The sequence below is a fragment of the Rhamphochromis longiceps genome, linkage group LG10 (genome assembly GCF_057381845.1).
Source record: "Rhamphochromis longiceps isolate RC_006_pf linkage group LG10, R_longiceps_female_GT1.1, whole genome shotgun sequence".
In the NCBI taxonomy this organism is placed as follows: domain Eukaryota; kingdom Metazoa; phylum Chordata; class Actinopteri; order Cichliformes; family Cichlidae; genus Rhamphochromis; species Rhamphochromis longiceps.
The window spans coordinates 7,630,393-7,652,862 of NC_140566.1; the positions used below are offsets into that span (position 1 = coordinate 7,630,393).

The 22,470-nt window shown below is 44.4% G+C and overlaps 1 protein-coding gene across 3 annotated transcripts in view; it reads right to left on the reverse strand.

Annotated features, from left to right (window-relative positions):
* The window catches only part of alcama (activated leukocyte cell adhesion molecule a), a 38,532-nt gene extending 30,658 nt beyond the window's left edge, over window positions 1–7,874 (reverse strand). Inside the window, exon 1 of one of the 3 annotated variants that reach the window (XR_014913513.1) lies at window positions 3,336–6,171. Coding sequence is in view for 2 of the 3 variants with exons in the window: in XM_085420022.1 (XP_085276148.1) it covers window positions 3,336–3,456 (121 nt within the window). In the remaining variant the exon portion in view is untranslated. Of the gene's footprint in view, window positions 1–3,335; window positions 7,608–7,633 lie in introns of those variants that run through there. The other 2 variants (XM_085420022.1, XM_085420023.1) reach the window with 2 other exon arrangements.
* Between the last annotated feature and the right edge of the window lie 14,596 nt (window positions 7,875–22,470).

Sequence of the window (22,470 nt, forward strand, 5' to 3'; positions counted from 1 at the left end):
AACTGAGGTTATTGTACTCGGCCCTGAAAAGCTTAGAAATATGGTATCTAACCAGATTCTTACTCTGGATGGCATTACCTTGGCCTCCAGTAACGCTGTGAGGAACCTTGGAGTCATTTTTGACCAGGATATGTCCTTCAACGCACATATCAAACAAATATGTAAGACTGCGTTCTTCCATTTGCGCAACATCTCTAAAATTAGAAATATCCTGTCTCAGAGTGACGCTGAAAAACTATCCATCCATCCATCCATCCATCTTCATCCGCTTTGTCCGGGGCCGGGTCGCGGGGGCAGCAGCCTAAGCAAAGCTGAAAAACTAGTTCATGCATTTATTACTTCCAGGCTGGACTACTGTAATTCATTATTATCAGGATGTCCTAAAAACTCACTGAAAAGCCTTCAGTTAATCCAAAATGCTGCAGCATTTTGGATTAACTGAAGGGACTAGGGACTAGAAAGAGAGAGCATATTTCTCCTGTTTTGGCTTCCCTTTATTGGCTTCCTGTTAAGTCCAGAATTGAATTCAAAATCCTGCTCCTCACATACAAGGTCTAAATAATCAGGCCCCATCTTATCTTAATGACCTTGTAGTACCATATCACCCTATTAGAGCACTTTGCTCTCGCTCTGCAGGCCTACTTGTTGTTCCTAGAGTATTTAAAAGTAGAATGGGAGGGAGAGCCTTCAGTTTTCAGGCCCCTCTTCTGTGGAACCAGCTTCCAGTTTGGATTCGGGAGACAGACACTATCTCTACTTTTAAGATTAGGCTTAAAACTTTCCTTTTTGCTAATGCATATAGTTAGGGCTGGACCAGGTGACCCTGAATCCTCCCTTAGTTATGCTGCAATAGACGTAGGCTGCCGGGGGATTCCCATGATGCATTGAGTTTTTCCTTTCCAGTCACCTTTCTCACTCACTATGTGTTAATAGACCTCTCTGCATTGAATCATATCTGTTATTAATCTCTGTCTCTCTTCCACAGCATGTCTTTTATCCTGTCTTCCTTCTCTCACCCCAACCGGTGGCAGCAGATGGCTGCCCCTCCATGAGCCTGGTTCTGCCGGAGGTTTCTTCCTGTCAAAAGGGAGTTTTTCCTTCCCACTGTTGCCAAAGTGCTTGCTCATAGGGGGTCATATGATTGTTGGGTTTTTCTCTGTATCTATGAAGCGCCTTGAGGCGACTTTTGTTGTGATTTCGCGCTATATGAATAAAATTCAATTGAATTTAATTGAATATATTTGTGTGTCATCTGCATAGCTGTGATAGTTTATTTTGTTGTTCTTTATAATCTGTGCCAGTGGGAGCATGTAGATGTTAAACAGAAGAGGTCCCATGATGGAACCTTGGGGAACTCCACATGTGATACTTGTCTGCTCAGATGTGAAGTTACCTATTGATACAAAGTATTTCCTGTTTTCTAAGTATGTTATGAACCAGTTTAGTACAGTTCCTGAAAGACCTGTGTGTAAAGTAAAGTGTAAAGTGTGCGTGTTAGTCCCCATAGGGAAATAGTTCCTCTGCATTTAACCCAGTGAAGCAGTGGGCAGCCACCAGTGCAGCGCCCGGGGAGCAGTGTGTAGGGACGGTACCTTGCTCAGGGGTACCTCAGGTTAGCCGTTCAGTGGAGTCGAACCCCCGACCTTCCGATCATGGGGCCACCACTCTACCTACTGAGCTATCCCTGCCCAGTTCTCCAGTCGTTTGAGTAATATGTTGTGGTCAACTGTATCAAATGCTGCACTGAGATCCAGTAAAACTAAAACTGACATTTTTCCACTGTCTGTATTCAGACATATGTCATTAAACACTTTTGTCAGAGCAGTTTCAGTGCTGTGGTTGAATGAAAACAGACGCTGTTGTGACAGTGATGTACACTGTCTTGTTGGTATATGTATGATTTCTATACATTTTGCGTCAGATGAAAACTTTGGTTGTAAGATTCAGATAATTATTTGTTAAATGCTAGACATTTTAAATGAGAATAAGAAAGAAAGAGTATTTCTGTGTGCTCCCTTTCCCTGTTAACGCCCTACCTGGCCCCCTGGCAAAACTTTGCTAGACCCGCCCCTGCACAGTTACCAGCTGTCAGCTACTTAGAAAAGAATCCTGGTGTTATTTCTCAGAAACAGTTTATAACTTCCCTTCAACTCATTCATGTCACCTAAAAGGTAAACCTGTTTCTCCATCACCTGTTCAGCTCTGATGATTCTGTGAGGACATCTCCTGGTTTCATCTTCATGTTTCCCTCTCACCAGATAACCAAACCGATATAATGACCAGCAGCTTTTACTGCCGTGGCTCCAGCAAACATCAGCTGATACTAGAAATTAATATTAAATAAATTCTAACAAAAGCTGATCAAGCTTACATCCACTGGTTTCCTCTTTCTGGCGCAAAGTGGGAGATAAACAAACAAGAGAGACGGGACTTGCGACAGAAAAGCTGATCAGCTGATCATTGATCAGTTTCACGATTGAAGTAGCAACAGGAGAGGGAGGGGGAGAGAATAAGAGAAGAAAAGGCAGCTGACAGCGTAAAGACGCAGAATAACTCCAGCTTTGTGTCTTTTTCCATTCTAGATGAAGTACGGGACAAACTGCGTTCCTTCTCAGCTCAATACGAAATGCGTAATATTTTCTCTAAATGACGGATGTTTCTATCCCAAAGTTCCAAATGGAAGATTTAGCAAATGAGGCAAAGTAACCAAGTGTTTTGATTGTGTTAGGTGCAAATTTGCCAGAGGCACAAACAAGGGTTCAGTTTTTTTATACTTGTTGGTTTTGGAAAAAGATACCAGCCATCTAACTTTTAGAGTCTAATCACCTATTCAGGATAATTTCCTTTTTCAGCTTAGTAACATCCTAGGACTCAAAACAGATATAAACTGAAAGTCATCTGCATAGCAGTGATAAGAAATGTCCTTAAAGATGTTCAAAATTTGCTGAAGAGGGAACAGATAACAGAAACAGATACCCCAAACAGAACCTTGTGGCACATCATATATAAGAGAACTGGAAGAAGACCTGGACTTAGAAATAGCCTAAGCAGACCCAGATACACTCATCTAATATCTCAGCCTATTGAACAAAACACGATGGTCAACAGTATTAAAAGCAGAGGTAGCTTCTAAGCTCAGCAAAACAGAACATTCTCCATTATCAGTTCACATCAAATGTCACTTAAGAGCTGTTTCAGTGGAATAAGCTCTACAAAGGCCAGATTGAAACTAATCAAGAATACTGTACTTGTCCAAGACAGCTATTAGCTGGTTAGCCACAACTTTTTCGAAGATCTTCACAATAAATGGGAACATTTAACTCTTATTTACTCACCGAAAGGCACAAAGCCATCATTTAACAAAGAAAGAGGCCTTTTCCACACCGCATGCAAAATGTGACACCATGCTGGTTGAAAGCAAAACAAAATCTGCATAGCAGAAATGTAGTCACACATGTTTTTCAGGTTTGTCAGCCTGTGACCTAAGCATCAAATGACAGCCTCTGTAGAATTAGAAACATCCTGTCTCATTCTCAATGGTGGTGAAAAACTAGTTCACACATTTATTACTTGCAGGCTGGACTACTGCAATTCATTATTATCAGGATGTCCTAAAAATTCCATGAAAAGCCTTAAGTTGATCCAAAATGTGGTAGGAAGGCTCTTGGCAGGAGCTAGTTATCCAAAGCTTCCGGTTCAAAAAAACACAGATGATTTTGGTAGCTCCACTGAGGCATCGGGGATTTGCAAATGGAGCCAGGATTCAGTTACAATTAGTAGACAATAACCCACAGAGCACCCAGTGGTTTCACAATCGCAGGTGGGATACTTTGGGTCCTATCCAATATAAAGTTCATGCTGAGGCCAATTTCTCTCAGTTCCTGCTGACTGAAAGTGATCAGTGTGTTGCACTAAAAAAGCATAAAAAATGCAAAAGCACAAAAGTGTGCATAGCAGCTGGGAGCGCTGTGCTGCAGATGCTGCTTATGTTTGGAGAAAAAAGGGAGAGGTGTGCAACTGAAAGAACACCATCCAGCAGTGAAACTTGGAGATACTTCAGTGCATCCAGAACTGGGAATTTCATCAAAGTGAAGGAATTATGAAGAAAAAAAGATACTTGTGCAAAACTGGGTCTGGGTTGTCACTTTGTCTTCCAACACAACAACGACCCAAAACATATTTTGCTCCTAGTAAATAACTCCAGAAGACCAAAGTGAACAAAGTACTGTGTGTTCTGCGCAAAGCTCTCACTTGAATCTGATTTAAAATCTGTGATCTGACCTGAACACCAAGGTCCGTGCAACAACACCATCAAATCTGGAGGAGATTGAGAGATTTGCCAATAAAAAAAGGGCTGGAACTGCCCAGGAGACGTGTGTGAGACTTGCTGAAAACAATAATCAATGATTACCTAGCAAAAATGAGACACAAATCCTTAATTATGTTAGAATTTGTAATAAACATCCATCCATCTTCATCCGCTTATTCGGGGCTGGGTTGCAGGGGCAGCGGCCTAAACAGCCACTTCTTCTAGCTTGTCCGAGGGAACACCAAGGCCAGCTGAGAGACATAATCCCTCCAGCTGATCCACGCCTTTGTAACGTCAAGGCTTGATTACTGCAATTCACTTTATTGTGGTCTTCACTCTTCCCTTTTACACAGATTACAGACAGTTCAGAATGCTGCAGCACGCATTCTAACTAAAACCAAGAAGTTTGCCCACATTACTCCTGTCCTTGCTGATCTGCACTGGCTGCCTGTCAAATATCGTATTTGTCATGGTCCCCGTGCCTGCTCGGCTGGCCCTGTGTGGCTACATGTTATGTTTTGTCTTTTTTCTCTCTCCTCTCTCTCTGCTCGCTGCCTGGGCGGAGCTCATTGTGAGCTCCCGGCCTCCACCACCTGTAGGCAATCACCTGTGGCTCCTCACCTTGTTTGCTCCCGCTACTTAAGGCAGTGACTGAGAGCACCTCGCCGCTGGACTATTGAGTAATGCTCGTCAGTGCTACTTTAGCCTCAGCCAGTTTTGAGCTCTGTCCGTGAAAGTTCCGTGCTAACTCTTGTTCTCTGTATGCAGATTTCTCGTGCTTGGTTTGGTGACTCTGGACGCTTTTCCCGACCCCTCTCCGCACCCCTGGGAACCCTGGCCCCCCTCTCCTTCACCTGTATATAGTGAACCTGGAGTGTGTAAATAAACCTGTTTTTCTGAGATTTCAGTCTGCGCCGAGTCCTCCCTGCTCCTCCGTGACAATATTCAATTTAAAGTTTTGTTGTTTACTTTTAAAATTACCAATAACACTGCACCAAGCTATCTTAAGGAACTTTTAAACCCATATGCTCCTGCTAGGGCTTTAAGGTCATCCTCACAGTTACTGTTGGTTCAGCCCAGATCTCGACTGAAATCTAGAGGTGATCGATCGTTTGCTCTAGTTGCACCGGAGCTGTGGAACAATCTCCCGATTGGCATCCGGGCGTCTGATTCTATTCATTCTTTTAAATCACGGCTAAAAACATATCTTTTTAAACTTGCCTTTTCTACCAGTTAAATGCTGGCTTGCTTGCAGTGACCTATTGACCTATTGTATTGTATTGTATTAAATTCTCTGCTATCTTTCCATTATTGGTGTCTTTTATCATGGTGGTACAGTCTTACCTTGCTATAACCTATGTGCTGCAGTTTACTCTTATTGGTGGCTTTTATCTGTGAACATAATCTGTTACTTTTATGTATTTGATGTTAATGTGTGAACTGTTTTATTTTTTATTGTTTTATGTAAAGCACTTTGGTATGCCCAAGGCTTTTAAATGTGCTCTATAAATAAAGATTGTTGTCGTTGTTGTTGTAGCGTGTCCTGGGTCTGCCCCAGACCCTCCTCCTGGTGGGACATGCCCGGAACACCTCACCAAAAGAGGCACCCAGGAGGCATCCTTATGAGATGCCCAAACCACCTCAACTGGCTCCTGTAATAAACATGATTCTGATAAAGCAAATAAATATTAGCAAGCTCCACATAGAAGAATTATCTACTCTACTCTCTAAGGATCTGTGTGCCATCACAGATAGGACAAAGTCTCTTTCTCCAAATCATGTCTTTAGTTCTAAGGGCTAAAAGATCTTAATATTCTGTGACATGGGACTAAAATTCACTGGTAATATGCCTAAAATATATACATGTGAAACACTAGAAGTTTGTGTAATGCATGGAGCATTTCTGTTTCACAACACTGAAAATCTGAGCAGCTTGACAGCGTTAGAGTCATCATATATCACATGTGAAGCCTCATAGTGTACCACAGATGGTTTTACAAGCACAGAGGTGGCTTTTAGCTTTAAAAAGAAAGAGGTTCATGCTGCATGAGGCTTAGGATTACCGCCAGGAAGTAATGGTATATTACCATCGCTGGTATGGAGTATGGGCCAAGATGTTATAAAAAAACAAAACAACAAAACCCCCCACACACATAAGGGCCCCAAAGGGCAACATTGATCTCTCTGTTCAACTATAGTAAGTGTAGGTTGTCAGTCTGCTGTCAGTACAACTGCGTTATCAATATCCTGGATGTCCAAGTCCATTCAGTTTGGATTTCTCCAGTTTCCTCTTTTCAGTGTGGGAGGAACTGTTTTTTTTTTTTTTTTGTATATTAAAAGCTGCTACTCCTCCACTGGGATTTGGCCAAAAACAGTGTTTCACTTCTTGTTTAGTCACACTCACTTGTAATTGTCAAATGACTTTAAGCTAACGTCATTTCAAGATGGAAACTACCTAACACACCACAGGGCAGAAGTGATACCAGTGTATTACAAGGCATCATATGAGTAGTGTTCATGTTTGTGTGTTTAGCAGTGATCTCATTTATTTTCAGTTTCAGTTTCACCGATTCTAATTTCAGCTACTGTTCATGCTCTAGTGGTGAGTCACCGAGTCAGGTGCTTTTTCATTCTGCCGTGAAAATACACAGCAGAAAGTCCGGGGACTTTCTGCTGTGTGTGTGTATATATATATATATTCTTATATAGTACAAAAATTCAAGACCTCCCTGACTTACATGACAAAAGACATAAAAGTAAAAGTATTTCTGGCTTCTTCTTAACCTACTCGGGTATATCAAACAATACACAAACACACACAAAACAGGTTCCTTTGCTTTACCCATTTAACATAAAATAGTTCCCTTTTATTTATTTATTTTAAAAAAAAGGTAAAGTGGGAAGCCCAACACTGAAAATCAGTCACGAGCATGTCTCGGTTTCCTCACCCAGCTGGTGAGTTATTTGTATTTTACGCTAACTGGCATTTAGTTATAAGAAATATTAGTACTGCATTAGTCTGTATTGTATTTTTGTGCCAAATCAACATCAGCACTCTAACCTGTCTAACCATGCTAGGAGGTATTCCTACTACGTGTATGATGGTACAGTTCTTCTTTGCTACAGCTGTGTGCTATTGACTGTTCCTATTAGTGGTTTTTATCTGTGAACATAATCCCACACTTATATGATTCTGATGTTTTAGTGTAAATCATTTTATTGTTTTATTGTTTCATGTAAAGCACTTTGGCATGCCCCTGGCTTTTAATGTGCTCTATAAATAAAGATTGTTGTTGTTGTTGTTACGTTATTAGCGAAGCTTACCTTGAACCAGCGTTCCAGCGTTGACCACAAACAGCAAAAGTAAAGCGACAGTATCCATCGTTTTGAAAAAAGGGGAAAAGATTGTGGGGTTGGTGGATGACCAGCAAGACAAGTAATGACCAGTGGAAACCAAACCAAGGTTTACAAATATGGTCGGCAGATTTCTCACTGCTGTTCACAACAGTTTAAGAGTGAAAAGTCCAGCGAAATGCGTTTTGAACTGGGAGGCCGGGCAGGTGGAATACGGAAAAGCTGACGAAAGGACAGGGGGAGGGGGAGGAGGAGGAGACTCTTAGGGGATTTTGCTTCATTGTTCAAGGTTCAAGATTCTTTATTTGCCACATGCATAGTTATACAAGTATAACACACAGTGAAATGTAGCCTGACACGCTCCTCGACATGTGCAAAAAATTGTGGGGCGGGGGGGGGGGGGGGGTAGAGGAAGAACATTAAATATATATATAGTATATACATTGGGTGAATGTGCAGTAGTAGCAGCAAGCAGGTGAATTCTGTACATTAATATGAATAGACATCTGACTATTTTACAGGATAGACGATATAAACATATTTAAAATTAAAGGAATTTGAAATGTACATTGTGCATTGTATTGAAATGTACATTGTTGACTGTAACACGATCTGATATCCTCATGTCGGTGTTGTTCCCACGTCATCATAATAAATGTTGTTCCAGGTTAAACATTGCAAGTGAACAATCACTTTGTTGTGACGTTATACTTTTTGCGACTTCGGAAAAAAACGCCTTAAAAAAATCTACTTAACTTGCGAGAAAGCGTCTCTGTCCGCCGATCCAGCAATTTGAATTTTTTGCATTTCAGGATAGTGTTCTTTATTAAACGGTAAGCATTATACATATTGTCCTTGCAACATTGGAATTTCATAAATGAATGAATGAATGAGCCGTCATTTGTGAGCCGCGGTCAAGCCAGCCGCTTCTCTCCGCGCTCTTACACCAGTCTTTACGGTAGCGCCTTTTCGCTTGAAAGCCTAGACCCGCGCGCACATGCATGCGCGCACACAAATTACAATGGAACAGCCTAAATTTCAGAAATTCATCAAAAATCATCCATAGTAGTTGAGGTCTAACTTTCAACAGATTCCTTCTCTGGGACACCTACTGTACCTGTGTGCCAGGTTTCATCCAGATTTACTGTAAAATTCCTCAGAAATTAAAGGAAACTTATATTCAACACAATACAGTCAATACACTACAATTATGTCAATTTTCAAAAATTCATTAAAAATCATCCTTAGTATTTGAGGTCCAACTTTGAACACATCCCTCCTCTGGGACACCTACTGTACCCGTGTGCCAAGTTTCATCCAGATTTACTGTAAAATTCCTCAAAAATTAAAGGATATTTTTATTCAAGTCAATACAGCCAATACACTACAATTATGTCAATTTCAAAGATTCATTAAAAATCATCCTTAGTAGTTGAGGTCCAACTTTCAACACATCCCTCCTCTGGGACACCTACTGTACCTGTGTGCCAGGTTTCATCCAGATTTACTGTAAAATTCCTCAGAAATGACAAGAAACTCATATTCAACGCAATAAAGCCAATACACTACAATTATGGAAATTTCAGAAATTCATTAAAAATCATCCTTAGTAGTTGAGGTCCAACTTTCAACACATCCCTCCTCTGGGACACCTACTGTACCTCTGTACCAAATATCATCCAGATTTACTGTAATAGTACTCAAAAATTAAAGGACATGTATATTGAATTCAATACACTTTCAACACAGTCTTACTCTGGGCGACCTACTGTACCTCTGGGCCAAGTTACATCTCAATTCACTGTAATCTTTATCAAAAATTGAAAGAACAATTATATGTCAATGCTGGCTGTGTGCCTTTCGAAGTGACACTAAGTAACAGAACCCAGGCACATCAGGGAATAATCCAAAAGGCGGATTTATTAAACAAAACCAACATACAAAACATCCCTAACCCATACTACATAACCTACAAAGAAACAAAGGGACACTTAGAAGCACAAGAAAACAATACTGAAAGGGCAAGAGACACAGCCCAAACATAATCCACAACTAAAACACCAAAAGAACAAGTCATCCCACATAGCAGATGGGTCTTGCCTGGATCTGGTGTCAAGCCGGCACTGCTGGCTGACTTCTGGCATGGTAAGATGGCACTGTTTATGTGATGGCATGCCACATCTGGCCTGATTGGGTGAATGTGACATCGTTGTATAGAGCACTTTGAGTAATATGGGTGAGTAAAAGAGCGCTATATAAGAATCAGTCCATTCACTGTCTGAACAGAGTTTCGTCATGTTACTTTTGCACTATTATGTTCCAGCACATGTTGTTATTACATGGCTTACATGGCTAAGGTACACATTAGGCTGACATCAGGGGCGAGGGTTGAAACTGTTCTGGGCCAGCACAGGGCCAGCAGTGTGTCTGCAACTAGCCTTGTGCTGGCTCATGTGTGGCCCACACATGAACCAGATCTGGGCCACCATAGGGCCGTCATTCTTTGCGGTACGCAGGCCATGTGTGGGACAGATCCGGGCCATACAAATTTTGCTATGTGGGAGGAATTATGTAAAAATAGAAACATCATAAAAATGAAAATGAACATCAGTATGGCCATCATTATTTGCTTGGAAAGTCTAAAGTTCCATGGCTTTGAACAGCTAGAGAACGTAATGCCCAGCTTAGAGTGACTAAAAGTAACTTCTTTTTGTCACGGTTTGCCGGGGCAAGCTGTGTGGAATATGAAATAGGACCCAAAATGCGGCAGCTCTGGTGCAGATGAGTGTTTATTTACAGGGGTGTGAGTACAAACAGCGGTGGCGACAAAACATGAAACCGGAAACCTAAACTGGGTAAACTAATAAGACAAACCAGAATGAGGATGCAGGGAGGTCTGGAGAAATACATACGGGGAGACGCAGGGAGACCGAGGGGAAACAACACAGACGAACCAGCGATTACCAAGACAGAAAATACAACTTAAATACACTCAGAGAACACAGGGAGATTACACACAGGTGGGAGACACAGCTGGGAGTGATTAACATGACGAGACCAGGGAGGCAAACTGAAAACACTCACATAAGACGCAGACCTTCACAATAAAACAGGAACACACGGGGGGGAACAGGGTAAACACCAATTAGAGAACAGAACCAAAATCGCGAAGAGAAAACACAAAACTCTGGGTCAAAAGGACCCAGGATCATGACAGTACCCCCCCCTCAAAGGCTGGCCCCAGACAGCCCAACAAGAAACAAAACAGCCAGAAAAAACAGAAAACAACCCGACCAGGGCGGGCGGCGGGGGCCCAGGAAGGAGGGCTCGAAGCAAAACAAAACCGGAGCACCAGAAGGCCAAAAGACAAAAACAAAAAACTAGTCCAAAACCAAAAGAAACGAAGCACACCAGAACACAGGAAAAAACAGAGTCCAAAACAGAAGAGTTCAGGGGGCCGACAGCACAGGAGTCCAAAACAGTTCAGGGGGCCGGCCAGGGGGCCGACAGCACAGGAGTCCAAAACAGTTCAGGGGGCCGGCCAGGGGGCCGACAGCACAGGAGTCCAAACAGTTCAGGGGGCCGACCGTGCGGACGGCAACGGCGGCGACGTGGACACAGTTCGGGGGGCCGGCCGTGCGGAAGGCAACGGCGACCACTCAGGCGATGGCGGTCCGGGGGCCGGCCGTGCGGAAGGCAACGGCGGCCACTCAGGCGAAGAGGGTCCGGGGGCCGGCCGTGCGGAAGGCAACGGCGGCGACGAGGGAGACGATGGAGCAGTTCAGGGGGCCGACCGCGCAGAAGGCAACGGCGGTGACTCAGGCGATGGCGATCCGGACCAGGCGAGGCTGCAGAGGCTGGACTAGGCGAAGCACAGGCTGAAGCCGGACCAGGCGAAGCACAGGCAGAGGCCGGACCAGGCGAGGCTGAAGACACGGAGGCTGGGCCAGGCGAGGCTGAAGACACGGAGGCTGGGCCAGGCGAGGCTGAAGACACGGAGGCTGGACCAGGTGAGGCTGAAGGCCCTGGAGCTGCAGCAGGCGAGGATGATGATGGAGCTACAGCAGGCGGCTGGACGGGCTGAACGGGCCCCTCGGACCCTCCAGCGGAGGCAGGAGGCTGAACGGGCCCCTCGGACCCTCCAGCGGAGACAGGAGACGAAGGCCGGAGCGGTCCCTCGGACCCTCCAGCGGAGACAGGAGACGAAGGTCGGAGCGGTCCTACGGACCCTCCAGCGGAGACTAGAGACGAAGGCCGGAGCGGTCCCACGGACCCTCCAGCAGAAGTCACCACTAAGCCAGCAGTCATGGAGTCCTCTGGCAAACACGAAGGCAACTGGCGATGCACTGAGCACTGGCTCTGCCCAGGCAACGCTGACATGGTGCAGTTCTCAGGTGGCTGCATAAACTTCAGGGGTCCAGAATCAGCCGGGGACTGAGACCTAGCCTCTGGGGAAGCCCTGGAGCGGCAAACTGTGCCAATGGCGGCTGAACCATGAAAAGCACCTTGAGGTGAAATTAGACTTTCTCCCTGCATGGAGTGAATGAGTGAAACCGGTGATACTGGAGCCAGAGCTACGGGTAGCGGGGGCACTGGAGCTACTGGGGCCTGCGCTACAGGCGGCACTGGAGCTACTGGGGCCGGAGCTACTGGGGCCTGCGCTACAGGCGGCACTGGAGACTGAACTGAGGGTGGCACTGGAGACTGAACTGAGGGTGGCACTGGAGACTGAACTGAGGGTGGCACTGGAGACTGAACTGAGGGTGGCACTGGAGACTGAACTGAAGGGGACACTGGAGACTGAACTGAAGGGGACACTGGAGACTGAACTGAAGGGGACACTGGAGACTGAACTGAAGGAGGCACAGGAGACTGAACTGAAGGAGGCACAGGAGACTGAACTGAAGGAGGCACAGGAGACTGAACTGAAGGAGGCACAGGAGACTGAACTGAAGGAGGCACAGGAGACTGAGCTGAGAGGAGCACTGGCTGCGGGGGAGCTAACCGAGCTGAGAGTGGCTGCGGGGGAGCTAACCGAGCTGAGAGTGGCTGCGGGGGAGCTAACCGAGCTGAGAGTGGCTGCGGGGGAGCTAACCGAGCTGAGAGTGGCTGCGGGGGAGCTAACCGAGCTGAGAGTGGCTGCGGGGGAGCTAACCGAGCTGAGAGTGGCTGCGGGGGAGCTAACTTAGCTGCCGGTAGCTGCACAGGCGATAAGCAGCTCGCGTTGACATCCGCCACACAAAACGCAGCCCCTGAATGAACAGTCATGCAGTCCGAAAATGAAAAAGAGTCCTCACTCACCACAGCCGGCGATTTAGAAGCCCGAACGTCCGGCTGTGGGGTGGCGCGCTTGCGGCGCGATCGGCGTTTCCTCCCCGCAGACGGCTCCGACGGGCCGGGCAAGATCACATCCGGCGAGTCGGGCAGCGAGGCAGGAGTGGCTGAGAGAAGGCGCGGTGTGAGCCGGAGAAAAGCCTGCATGGTCGGAGGAAGCGACTGCAGAAGCCATGGCAGGCCAGAAAAGAGCCGTTGTAGCCGACTTTCCACGGCACGACGAAGCTCCTCTGGAGGGTTCTCCAGCCATAGCCCGAGGAGAATCTCCACATTGTACGCAATGTCGTCCTGGAGCTCCTCGGACGGATTCACTGCCGCTGGGTCCATGGTGGCTGGTTCGCACTGTCGCGGTTTGCCGGGGCAAGCCGTGTGGAATATGAAATAGGACCCAAAATGCGGCAGCTCTGGTGCAGATGAGTGTTTATTTACAGGGGTGTGAGTACAAACAGCGGTGGTGACAAAACATGAAACCGGAAACCTAAACTGGGTAAACTAATAAGACAAACCAGAATGAGGATGCAGGGAGGTCTGGAGAAATACATACGGGGAGACGCAGGGAGACCGAGGGGAAACAACACAGACGAACCAGCGATTACCAAGACAGAAAATACAACTTAAATACACTCAGAGAACACAGGGAGATTACACACAGGTGGGAGACACAGCTGGGAGTGATTAACATGACGAGACCAGGGAGGCAAACTGAAAACACTCACATAAGACGCAGACCTTCACAATAAAACAGGAACACACGGGGGGGGGGAACAGGGTAAACACCAATTAGAGAACAGAACCAAAATCGCGAAGAGAAAACACAAAATGCTGGGTCAAAAGGACCCAGGATCATGACACTTTTAACATTCTGTCATTCTGCTTCTATATCAAAAATCCACTAAAAATAGTCATTTGAAAAAAAAATATTCGCCACTTTTCATCAGTTTGGGTTCCTCTGTTTATAGCAATTTTTAGAAAAGAATCGAATACCTTTGTCACTATACAGTTGTACAGTGAGATACAGAGCATCTCCTACTCATTGCAAACATGCTGGGGGGGTGGCTCTATCCGCCTTAGTGCAGCTGCCATGCCATACTGTGATGCAGTAAGTTAGTAGACTCTCAATGGGCGAGTGGTGGAAGGTCAGCAGAGGATATTTGGGATGATTGCATTAAAGGCTGAGCTGTAGTCCATGAAGAGCATTCTGGCGTAGCTCTGCCGCTGTTCTAGGTGACTCAGCACCGAGTGGAGGGTGATGGCATCTTCTGTGAATCTGTTTGCAAACTGGTGGGGGTCGAATTCTGGGGGGAGGTAATCCTTGGTGTGCTGAAGGACTAGTCTCTCAAAGCATTTCATGATTACCGGTGTGAGGGCCACAGGACAATAATAGTTCAGGCTGGTGATGGGAGACTTCTTTGGCACTGGGATGATTGTGGCTGATTTTAGACAGGATGGGATGGCTGCTTCATCCAGTGAGAGATTGAAGATTCTGGTGAAGATGAGGGTGAGTTGGTGGGGACATGGTCTTAGCAATTTACCACATATTCCGTCTGGACCGGCCGTCTTCCTGGGGTTCACTGCTAGGAACACACATCTGACATCGTGCTCCGTTACAGTGAATGGAGTGGTGCAGGAACCAGGTGAGGATGAGGATGGGAGCAGGGCTGAGGCAGATGAATGCTGCTGTTGTGGTGTTTCAAAGCGGGCGAAGAAGCTTTTTATTTCCTCTGCTAGCTGCACACTCAGGTTTTCTGTTTTCACAGTTCTGCCTCTGTGGTTTATGATGTCTATTATTCCCTGCCACACCTCTTGTGTGTTGTTGCTGGACAGGTGGGACCCCTTTTCAGGTCAGCTCGAGCAGACCTGTACAGAGCTCTGTCAACAGACCTAAAGTCGGCATTGTGGTCTTTGAGGAGTGTGCAGACCTCACTGGTCATCCAGGGTTTTTGGTTTGGGAAAACCCGAATGCTTTTGTCCACAGTCACATTTGCAATACAGAACTTGATATAGTCCAGTACTGATCCTGTGAAAGTTTCTAATGCAATATATTATACTTTACCAATGTAACACTGCATGCCAAATCAATTTTGAAAATATCTGTGAATTTTGTATTGAAAAATGCAGGTATCTTTCAGATATATTTTTATGTTATCAAAAATGTATTAAATGTTACAAGAATGCAATAAAAAAATATAACCAAACAAGCTTAATTTACAGTTTGAAATACAGAACATAATGAAAATATATAAATAACTACCTATTAATCCCCATATCCAAGTATCAAGACGTGTAAAAACAAATTACATTGATAAGGTTTCCGAAAGAGACTCAGGCGTAGGCCAGGGTATTCCTTTAAGCGAAGAACAGTGCGTTTATTCACAGTGAACACAATCACCAAGTGGCTATATACAACGTGCAGGGGAAACGGGTCCGGGTCGCCAGGGTCCGTGGGAAACAGGGTTAGGGGGAAGGGTGCTCCACACTTTCTGTACAAAAGTTCCTCCTCAGTCACTCCTCTCAGAATCCGGTTCCAAAAAAACGATCTAAACACAAAATGTTGGGTTAGCGGGATAATTACAAAAGGCTCTGAAGATACAGGTTGGCAGATACACAAGTTTAACTGACGTTGATAGCTCAACGATCCAGCGAAGACTAGTGCAGACTCGCCATCTAAGTAGTGCAGTAATCAGCTGGGATCAGCGGCCGGTGCGGTGATGAGCAGGTGTGTGGGCCAGCAGCGGGAGCCCGCAATGAGCGTTGCTGCGGCGAGAGAGAGAGTGAGAGAGAGCAAGCAAACCACAAACATATTGCCCAATAGAGGATCGACCAGCGGGGCACAGGGACCATGACATACATTCTTTCCTCAGTTTCTATTAATAAGACTTAAATTTACATGAAATTATTCAAAATTATATACATTATTCATAAGGAGACAAAGAATTCAGAAACAACACGGAGAATGTCTTGATGCATGCTCAATCATCCAGGTTGATTCTGTTCATCTGGACGTAGCGTTTTCAATGGGAGAAAAGTTTCGTCACTCATCCAAGTGACTTCTTCAGTCTCAGCTGACTGCAGGTTTCCCTAATCTTATAATAATAATAATAATAATGGATTCCATTTATATAGCGCTTTTTGAGACCCTCAAAGCACTTTACAATTCCACTATTCATTCACACACGGGTGGAGGCAAACTACAGTTGTAGCCACAGCTGCCCCGGGGCAGACTGACAGAAGCAATGCTGCCATATCGCGCCATCGGCCCCTGAGGCCAACACCAGTAGGCAGTAGGTGAAGTGTCTTGCCCAAGGACACAACGACAGAGACTGTGGGAGCCGGGGCTCAAACCGGCAACCTTCCAATTACAAGACGAACTGCCAACTCTCATTATGCAATGTACTGTTTAAAAGAAAAATTTTTTTTTGCCTTGACAACATACATTCATCTTCATTTCAAATAAGTAGTTATTTTTCACACAGAGAGCAATACCATTCTCCAGCCTCTGCTGTCCAAAAGTACTCTGTATTCATCTGGAGGCACTGTGTGTGAAACCACTTTAAATAGCACTCATGCAGGAACAAAGCAATTGTATACAATGAAGTGAGGGAATGGAGCTATAAATAGATTAATATAGAGATATGAAAATAAACTTATATATAGACATAGGAACACAAGTTTTAACATTAATGTTTCTGGGATATAATAAACAATATAAGCATACAGGTGTCTAAGCAAACATTGTGGCATACAAAGTGAGAGAGTGCAGTGAGTCATGTTTATTCCTGTTCAATATGTGTCTAACACAAGTGGATGAATTAAAAAGTCTGACAGCAGCAGCAACAACAGGCAATGCCTTTTTGATGACTTTCTATCTGTTTAAACCTTTTTCTTTGATGCCTGTATCCCAGCTTGAAGAGTCCTGGACCCTTTTTATAGTCAGTGGGTGTGTAGGCAAACAACTCCGGCTTGTCACACAGTTGGATTTCCTGGTATTTGTAAAATGGCACTATCTACAAATCAGGACACATTAACTATGATATTAAAAAATGACATGATGACATAGTTCTTGGTCAGTTTACCAAGCATTTCTCAGTTTTGTTCTTTATAGTTCTGTTCATCATATCATTGTTTGTGAGTCCTGGATTATTTGATGATATGTTTACATTATGTATTCTTTTGTTTTCAGTTCCATATTGCTTTTAAGTGTAGTTCTTCTTCGGCGTTCCACAAGTGGATGGAACACTTGTGAAAACACTCTAGTGTTAAAGCCAGTCTTGTCTTCATGTCTGTTTATGGTTTTGTCTGTGTCAAGCTCGTGTGTCTTAGTCTGCGTTTTAGTTTGGTTGCCTCTTGTCTCTTTCTTGTGTTGAGTCTTACTTCCACTGTCTTCTTATTCCCAATGTATCCCTGCTGTGTTACACAGCTGTCTCCAATTCCCCTAATCGTCATCCTATTTATTCATTTTGCCAATCTCCCGGTCTGAAGTACATTATTCTATTCGATTCTATTCTATTCATACAGCACCAAATCGCAACAACAGTCACCTAAAGACACTTTATGTTGCTGGGTAAAAACACAACAATAATACAAAGGAAACCCCAACAATTTAAGTACCCCATATGAGCTAAAATTTAGTGTGAGTGGGAAGGAAAAACTCAATTTGAAGAGGTAGAAACATCTGGCAGAAAAAGGCTCAAGGAGAGACAGCCATCTACTGTGACTGGCTGAGGTTGATGAAAAGGAGACAGGACAACATATACACTGTGCAAGAGATACATACTAACAAATGATTAAATGCAGAGAGGTGTATAAACACAGAACGAGCAAAGAAGGAAAAAATTCATACATGATGGGAAGCCTGCAAGAGCCTAGGCTTATTGCAGCACAAATAAGGGAAGATTCAGGGTCACCTGATCCACTATAACTGTATTATTAGTCAAAACTGAGGGTTTTAATGCTAATCTCAAAAGCAGAGACGGGTGTTTGTCTTGTGAATTAATATAGAATAGAATTCAACTTTATTGTCATTTGCACATGTCACAGGTACAAGGCAACGAAATGCAGTTTGCATCCATCAAGAAGTGCTTTAGCCATGATATAGATATATTACAATATATATTAGCAATAATATAGGTATGTAAGTATATTACAGAAATTGGTCTATTATGGTATGTTACAATGTACACGGTATGAAGTATGTTATGAATATGCTATAATTATAAGTATGTACAGGCTGTAGTGAGTAAAAGCTATGTACAGGTGATGAAAAGGATATAAATATGAAAAACTATACAGAAATATGAGATATACAGCTATACAGAAATGTGAACTATGCAGGTTATAAACAGTTGTAGAATTAAAAATTATCGTATTGTACAGAATGATGTGAGCTGCATCCACAGAAGAGAGGCCTGAGAGATGAAGACTCTGATTCCCGTTGAACCTTAAAATTCTATAGGAACCACAAGTACACCTAATATTCCAAAATTAAAATCTGGATTTCAAAGCGAGTCAGTGAAGACAAGCAAATATGCTGTCTCTTTATAGTCCCTGTCATGAATCTCTCCGCAGCACTTTTGATCCATCAATATTAAACAATTATTGATGCAGCGGATTGAGATGAAACCTGGCCCACAGGTACAGTAGGTGTCCCAGAGGAGGAATGTGTTGAAAGTTGAACCTCAACTATTCAGGACGATTTTTAATGATTTTTTTAAATAGACATAATTCTATTGTATTGGCTGTATTGAACTGAACACAAGTTTCCTTGAATTTCTGAAGAATATTACAGTAAATCTGGCTGAAACCTGGCCCACAGGTACAGCAGGTTTCCCAGAGGAAGAATGTCTTGAAAGTTGGACCTCAACTATTAAGGAAGATTTTTAATGCATTTTGGAAATTGACATAATTGTATTGGCTGTATTGCATTGAATACCAATGACCTTTAATCTTTGAGGAATTTTACAGTAAATCTGGATGAAACCTGGCACACAGGTACAGTAGGTGTCCCAGAGGAGGGATGTGTTGAAATTTGGACCTCAACTACTAAGGACGATTTTTAATGAATTTTTGAAATTGACATAATTGTATTGACTGTATTGAATTGAATACAAGTTTCTTGTAATTTCTGAGTAATATTACAGTAGATCTGGATGAAACTTGGTACAGAGGTACAGTAGGTGTCCCAGAAGAGAAATGTGTTGAAAGTTGGACCTCAGCCCTCCTAGCTGTGGTTTCGAGTGGAGAAGGGGTCCAGCGGCAGGGAGACACTGCTTTTACCCCTCTGTTGCGAACCATTGCCATAAGTTACCGGTTGCAGTTCCGGGTCAAGCCACCTCGTTTCCAGAGAGTCGTAAACACGACTGTCGGCCCCGAGGCAGCCATGATAATCAGAGAGGAAATAAAGGCGCTATTGCAGAAAAGAGCAATAGTGGAGTGGTCCCTGCTTCGGATTCAGACAAAGGTTGGTACAACCGTTATTTTGTTGTTCCGAAAAAAGGGGGAGGGCTTCGTCCTATCCTAGACCTGCGAGTCTTGAACACGTATCTAAGAACGTACAAGTTCAAGATGCTAACCCTCGACAGCTCTTGAATGCAGTTGGCCCGGGAGATTGGTTTGCAACAACCTGAAACACAGGCAGTTTCTGAGGTTTGCATTCGAGGGCGTAGCCTACAAATACCGGTTGCTGCCGTTTGGGTTATCGCTCGCTCCTCGCACCTTTGCGAAATGTGCCGAAGCAGCGCTAGCGCCCCTCAGAGAGAGACGCATCCGCATCTTAGCCTACCTAGACGACTGGGCTCTCATAGCTTGCTCCAGAGAGCAGGCAGAGACACAGCTGTCACTGGTTCTGTCACACATTCAGACACTGGGGTTCTCTGTGAACTTTCGAAAGAGCTCGCTAATCCCGAGTCGGCAGATTTCTTTCCTCGCTTTGGAAATATGCTCGCTTTCCAGCCGCGCATATTTGTCGGAGCACAGAGTGGCCGCATTTCATCACTACCTCGCTCAGTTTCAGCTGGGATGCAGACTACGTTTCCAGACGATATTATGGTTGTTGGGCATGATTGCATCTATGACAGTCGTATTGCCACTTGGACTGTTAAAAATGAGACCGTTTCAACGCTGGACTCTCTCTCACCATCTGTGTGCATCGCGTCACCTCCAGAGGAGGCTGAGGGTAACCGCGTCTTGCGTGCTAGCCTTGGAGGGAGGCTGCTGCATCAGGGCTCTCGGATTTGGAGGGCGTTTTTTCCTAAGGTGGTGTCCACAGATGCTTCCCTAAGAAGGTGGGGAGCGCTGTGCATCAGTGAGAGGGATCTGGTCCACAGCCCAGCACGAGCTGCACATCAACCACTTAGAGCTGTTAGCAGTGTTCTTAGCTCTAAAACATTTCCACCCAGTCCTGGAGGGCTAGCATGTCTTAGTCAGGACGGACAATTCAACAGTGGTGTCTTAGATAAACAGGCAGGGAGGAACACGCTCTCTTCCTCTGTTGAAGCTGTCTCGCTCTCTGCTGTTATGGTGCAGTGTTCTTTTTCTGTCTCTATGAGCCAACCATGTCCAGGGCCACCTGAACCTGGGGCTGGACCTTCTTTCCTGGGGGGGTCCTCTGGTGAGAGAATGGAGGTTACACCCTTTAATAGTGGCTCAGATTTTCAGGGTAATCAGGGTAAGCTTCCAGGGTAAATACTCACTGCCCCCTGTTCTTCTCCATAATCGACCACGATGCATATCTCCAGTTCTAGAGAGAGTGCGTCGGCAGTCTCTCTCTCTGATTCTAGTGGCCCCTTGGTGGCCCACAAGATTGTGGTATGCCGAGATAATCAGCCTGCTAGCAGCCAGTCCTTGGCAGCTTCCTCTCCACAGGGACCTCCTCTCTCAGGCAGGAGGAGAAGTGGTTCATCCGCACCCAGATCTGTGGCGCCTTCATGCTTACCTGCTGAGAGGTTAAACTTGATTGCTACAGGTTTGCCACCTAGTGTGATAGCGACAATTCAGAGCACTAGGGCCTCATCTACTAGAGGCTTGTACGCTTGCAAATGGCGAGCCTTCGAGCAATGGTGCCAGGACTACCACACTCTCCCATTTCAGTGCTCTATTGTGGATGTTTTGACATTCCTGCAGGAGCTGCTGGATAAGGGCCTTTCATTTTCGACAATTAAGGTTTCTTTAGCAGCTAGATCTGCTTGTCATATTGGCTTTGACGGGGTGACACCAGGTGCACATCCCCTTGCCATACGTTTTCTGAAAGGTGTTCGCCGGCAGAGACCCGTGCTTAAGTCGATTGTCCCTGCTTGGTGCTTGTCTTTGGTGCTGGAGGCCCTTTGTAGCCACCCGTTTGAACCCACTGAGTCTGTGGATATGAAATTTATTTCATATAAGACTGCATTACATCTTGCTTTGGCTTCGGCAAAGTGAGTGGGTGACCTTCATGTGCTGTCTGTGCATCCCTCCTGCACGCAGTTCTCTCATCATGGCCACAAGGTCGTATTGCGTCCAAATGCTGCCTATTTTCATGCCTGCATCTTATAGCTCAATGGAGTTTGACTTGCTGAGCTTTTGCTCCCCTCCTTTTGCATCTGAGGAGCAGAGGAGGATGCATTCTCTTTGTCCAGTGCGTGTACTACGCACCTACATTGAGTGCACTCAGAGTGTGTATTTATGGGACCATCTGTTTGTCTGCTTCACTAATCCAAATAGAGGTAGAGCTCTGTCTAAACAGAGGCTGTCCCACTCGATTATGGAAGCTATCTCACTGGCATACGGCACCAGAGGTCATGTGTTGTACCTCATTCCTCTCCTTCAGGGAACAGAAGTTATAAAAATAACTGTTCGTTTGACCAGGTACCAAAATTCTGGCTCTTTTTAGAGAACCGTTTCTTTCGGCTCGACTCACTAAAAAGAGCCGGCTCTTTCAGCTCCCAAGTGGCTCTTCAGGTTGTTTTATTGCTTTAATTAATTTATTATCAACAACAATAGAAAATTATGCACAAAATGAACTACTGATGTAAAAAATTTATTTTTATTTATATATGTTTATTATATAACTATTCTTTTATTTATTCAAACCACACAAAATGTAAAAAGACACAGCTGAGACACCCACATCTACATTATTCTGCATTATTCAGAAATCAGATACGAGATTTAGCCGAGCCATTAGGCTTGAACCATGAAAAGGACTGAACAAGTGGGTTAGCTAATCTCCAAGGATCTATTAGGCTTAACTCTAAACAGAAGTTGTGTAAAAATGAACTTATATGATGGGATTGGAATTTAGAGTGTGATCTATCAAGCCATTTGTCATAAACCATATTGAAATCTCCTCCTAATATAAGATTGTTTGTGGAGTATTTGTGAGATAGTTCTTTTAGGTGATTGGCTATTTCAGTTAATAAAAGTTTGTTCTGAGCAACATTGTTGTAACCATAAGCATTACATAAAATCAGAAAGCTATTATCCACTTTGAGTACAAAAAT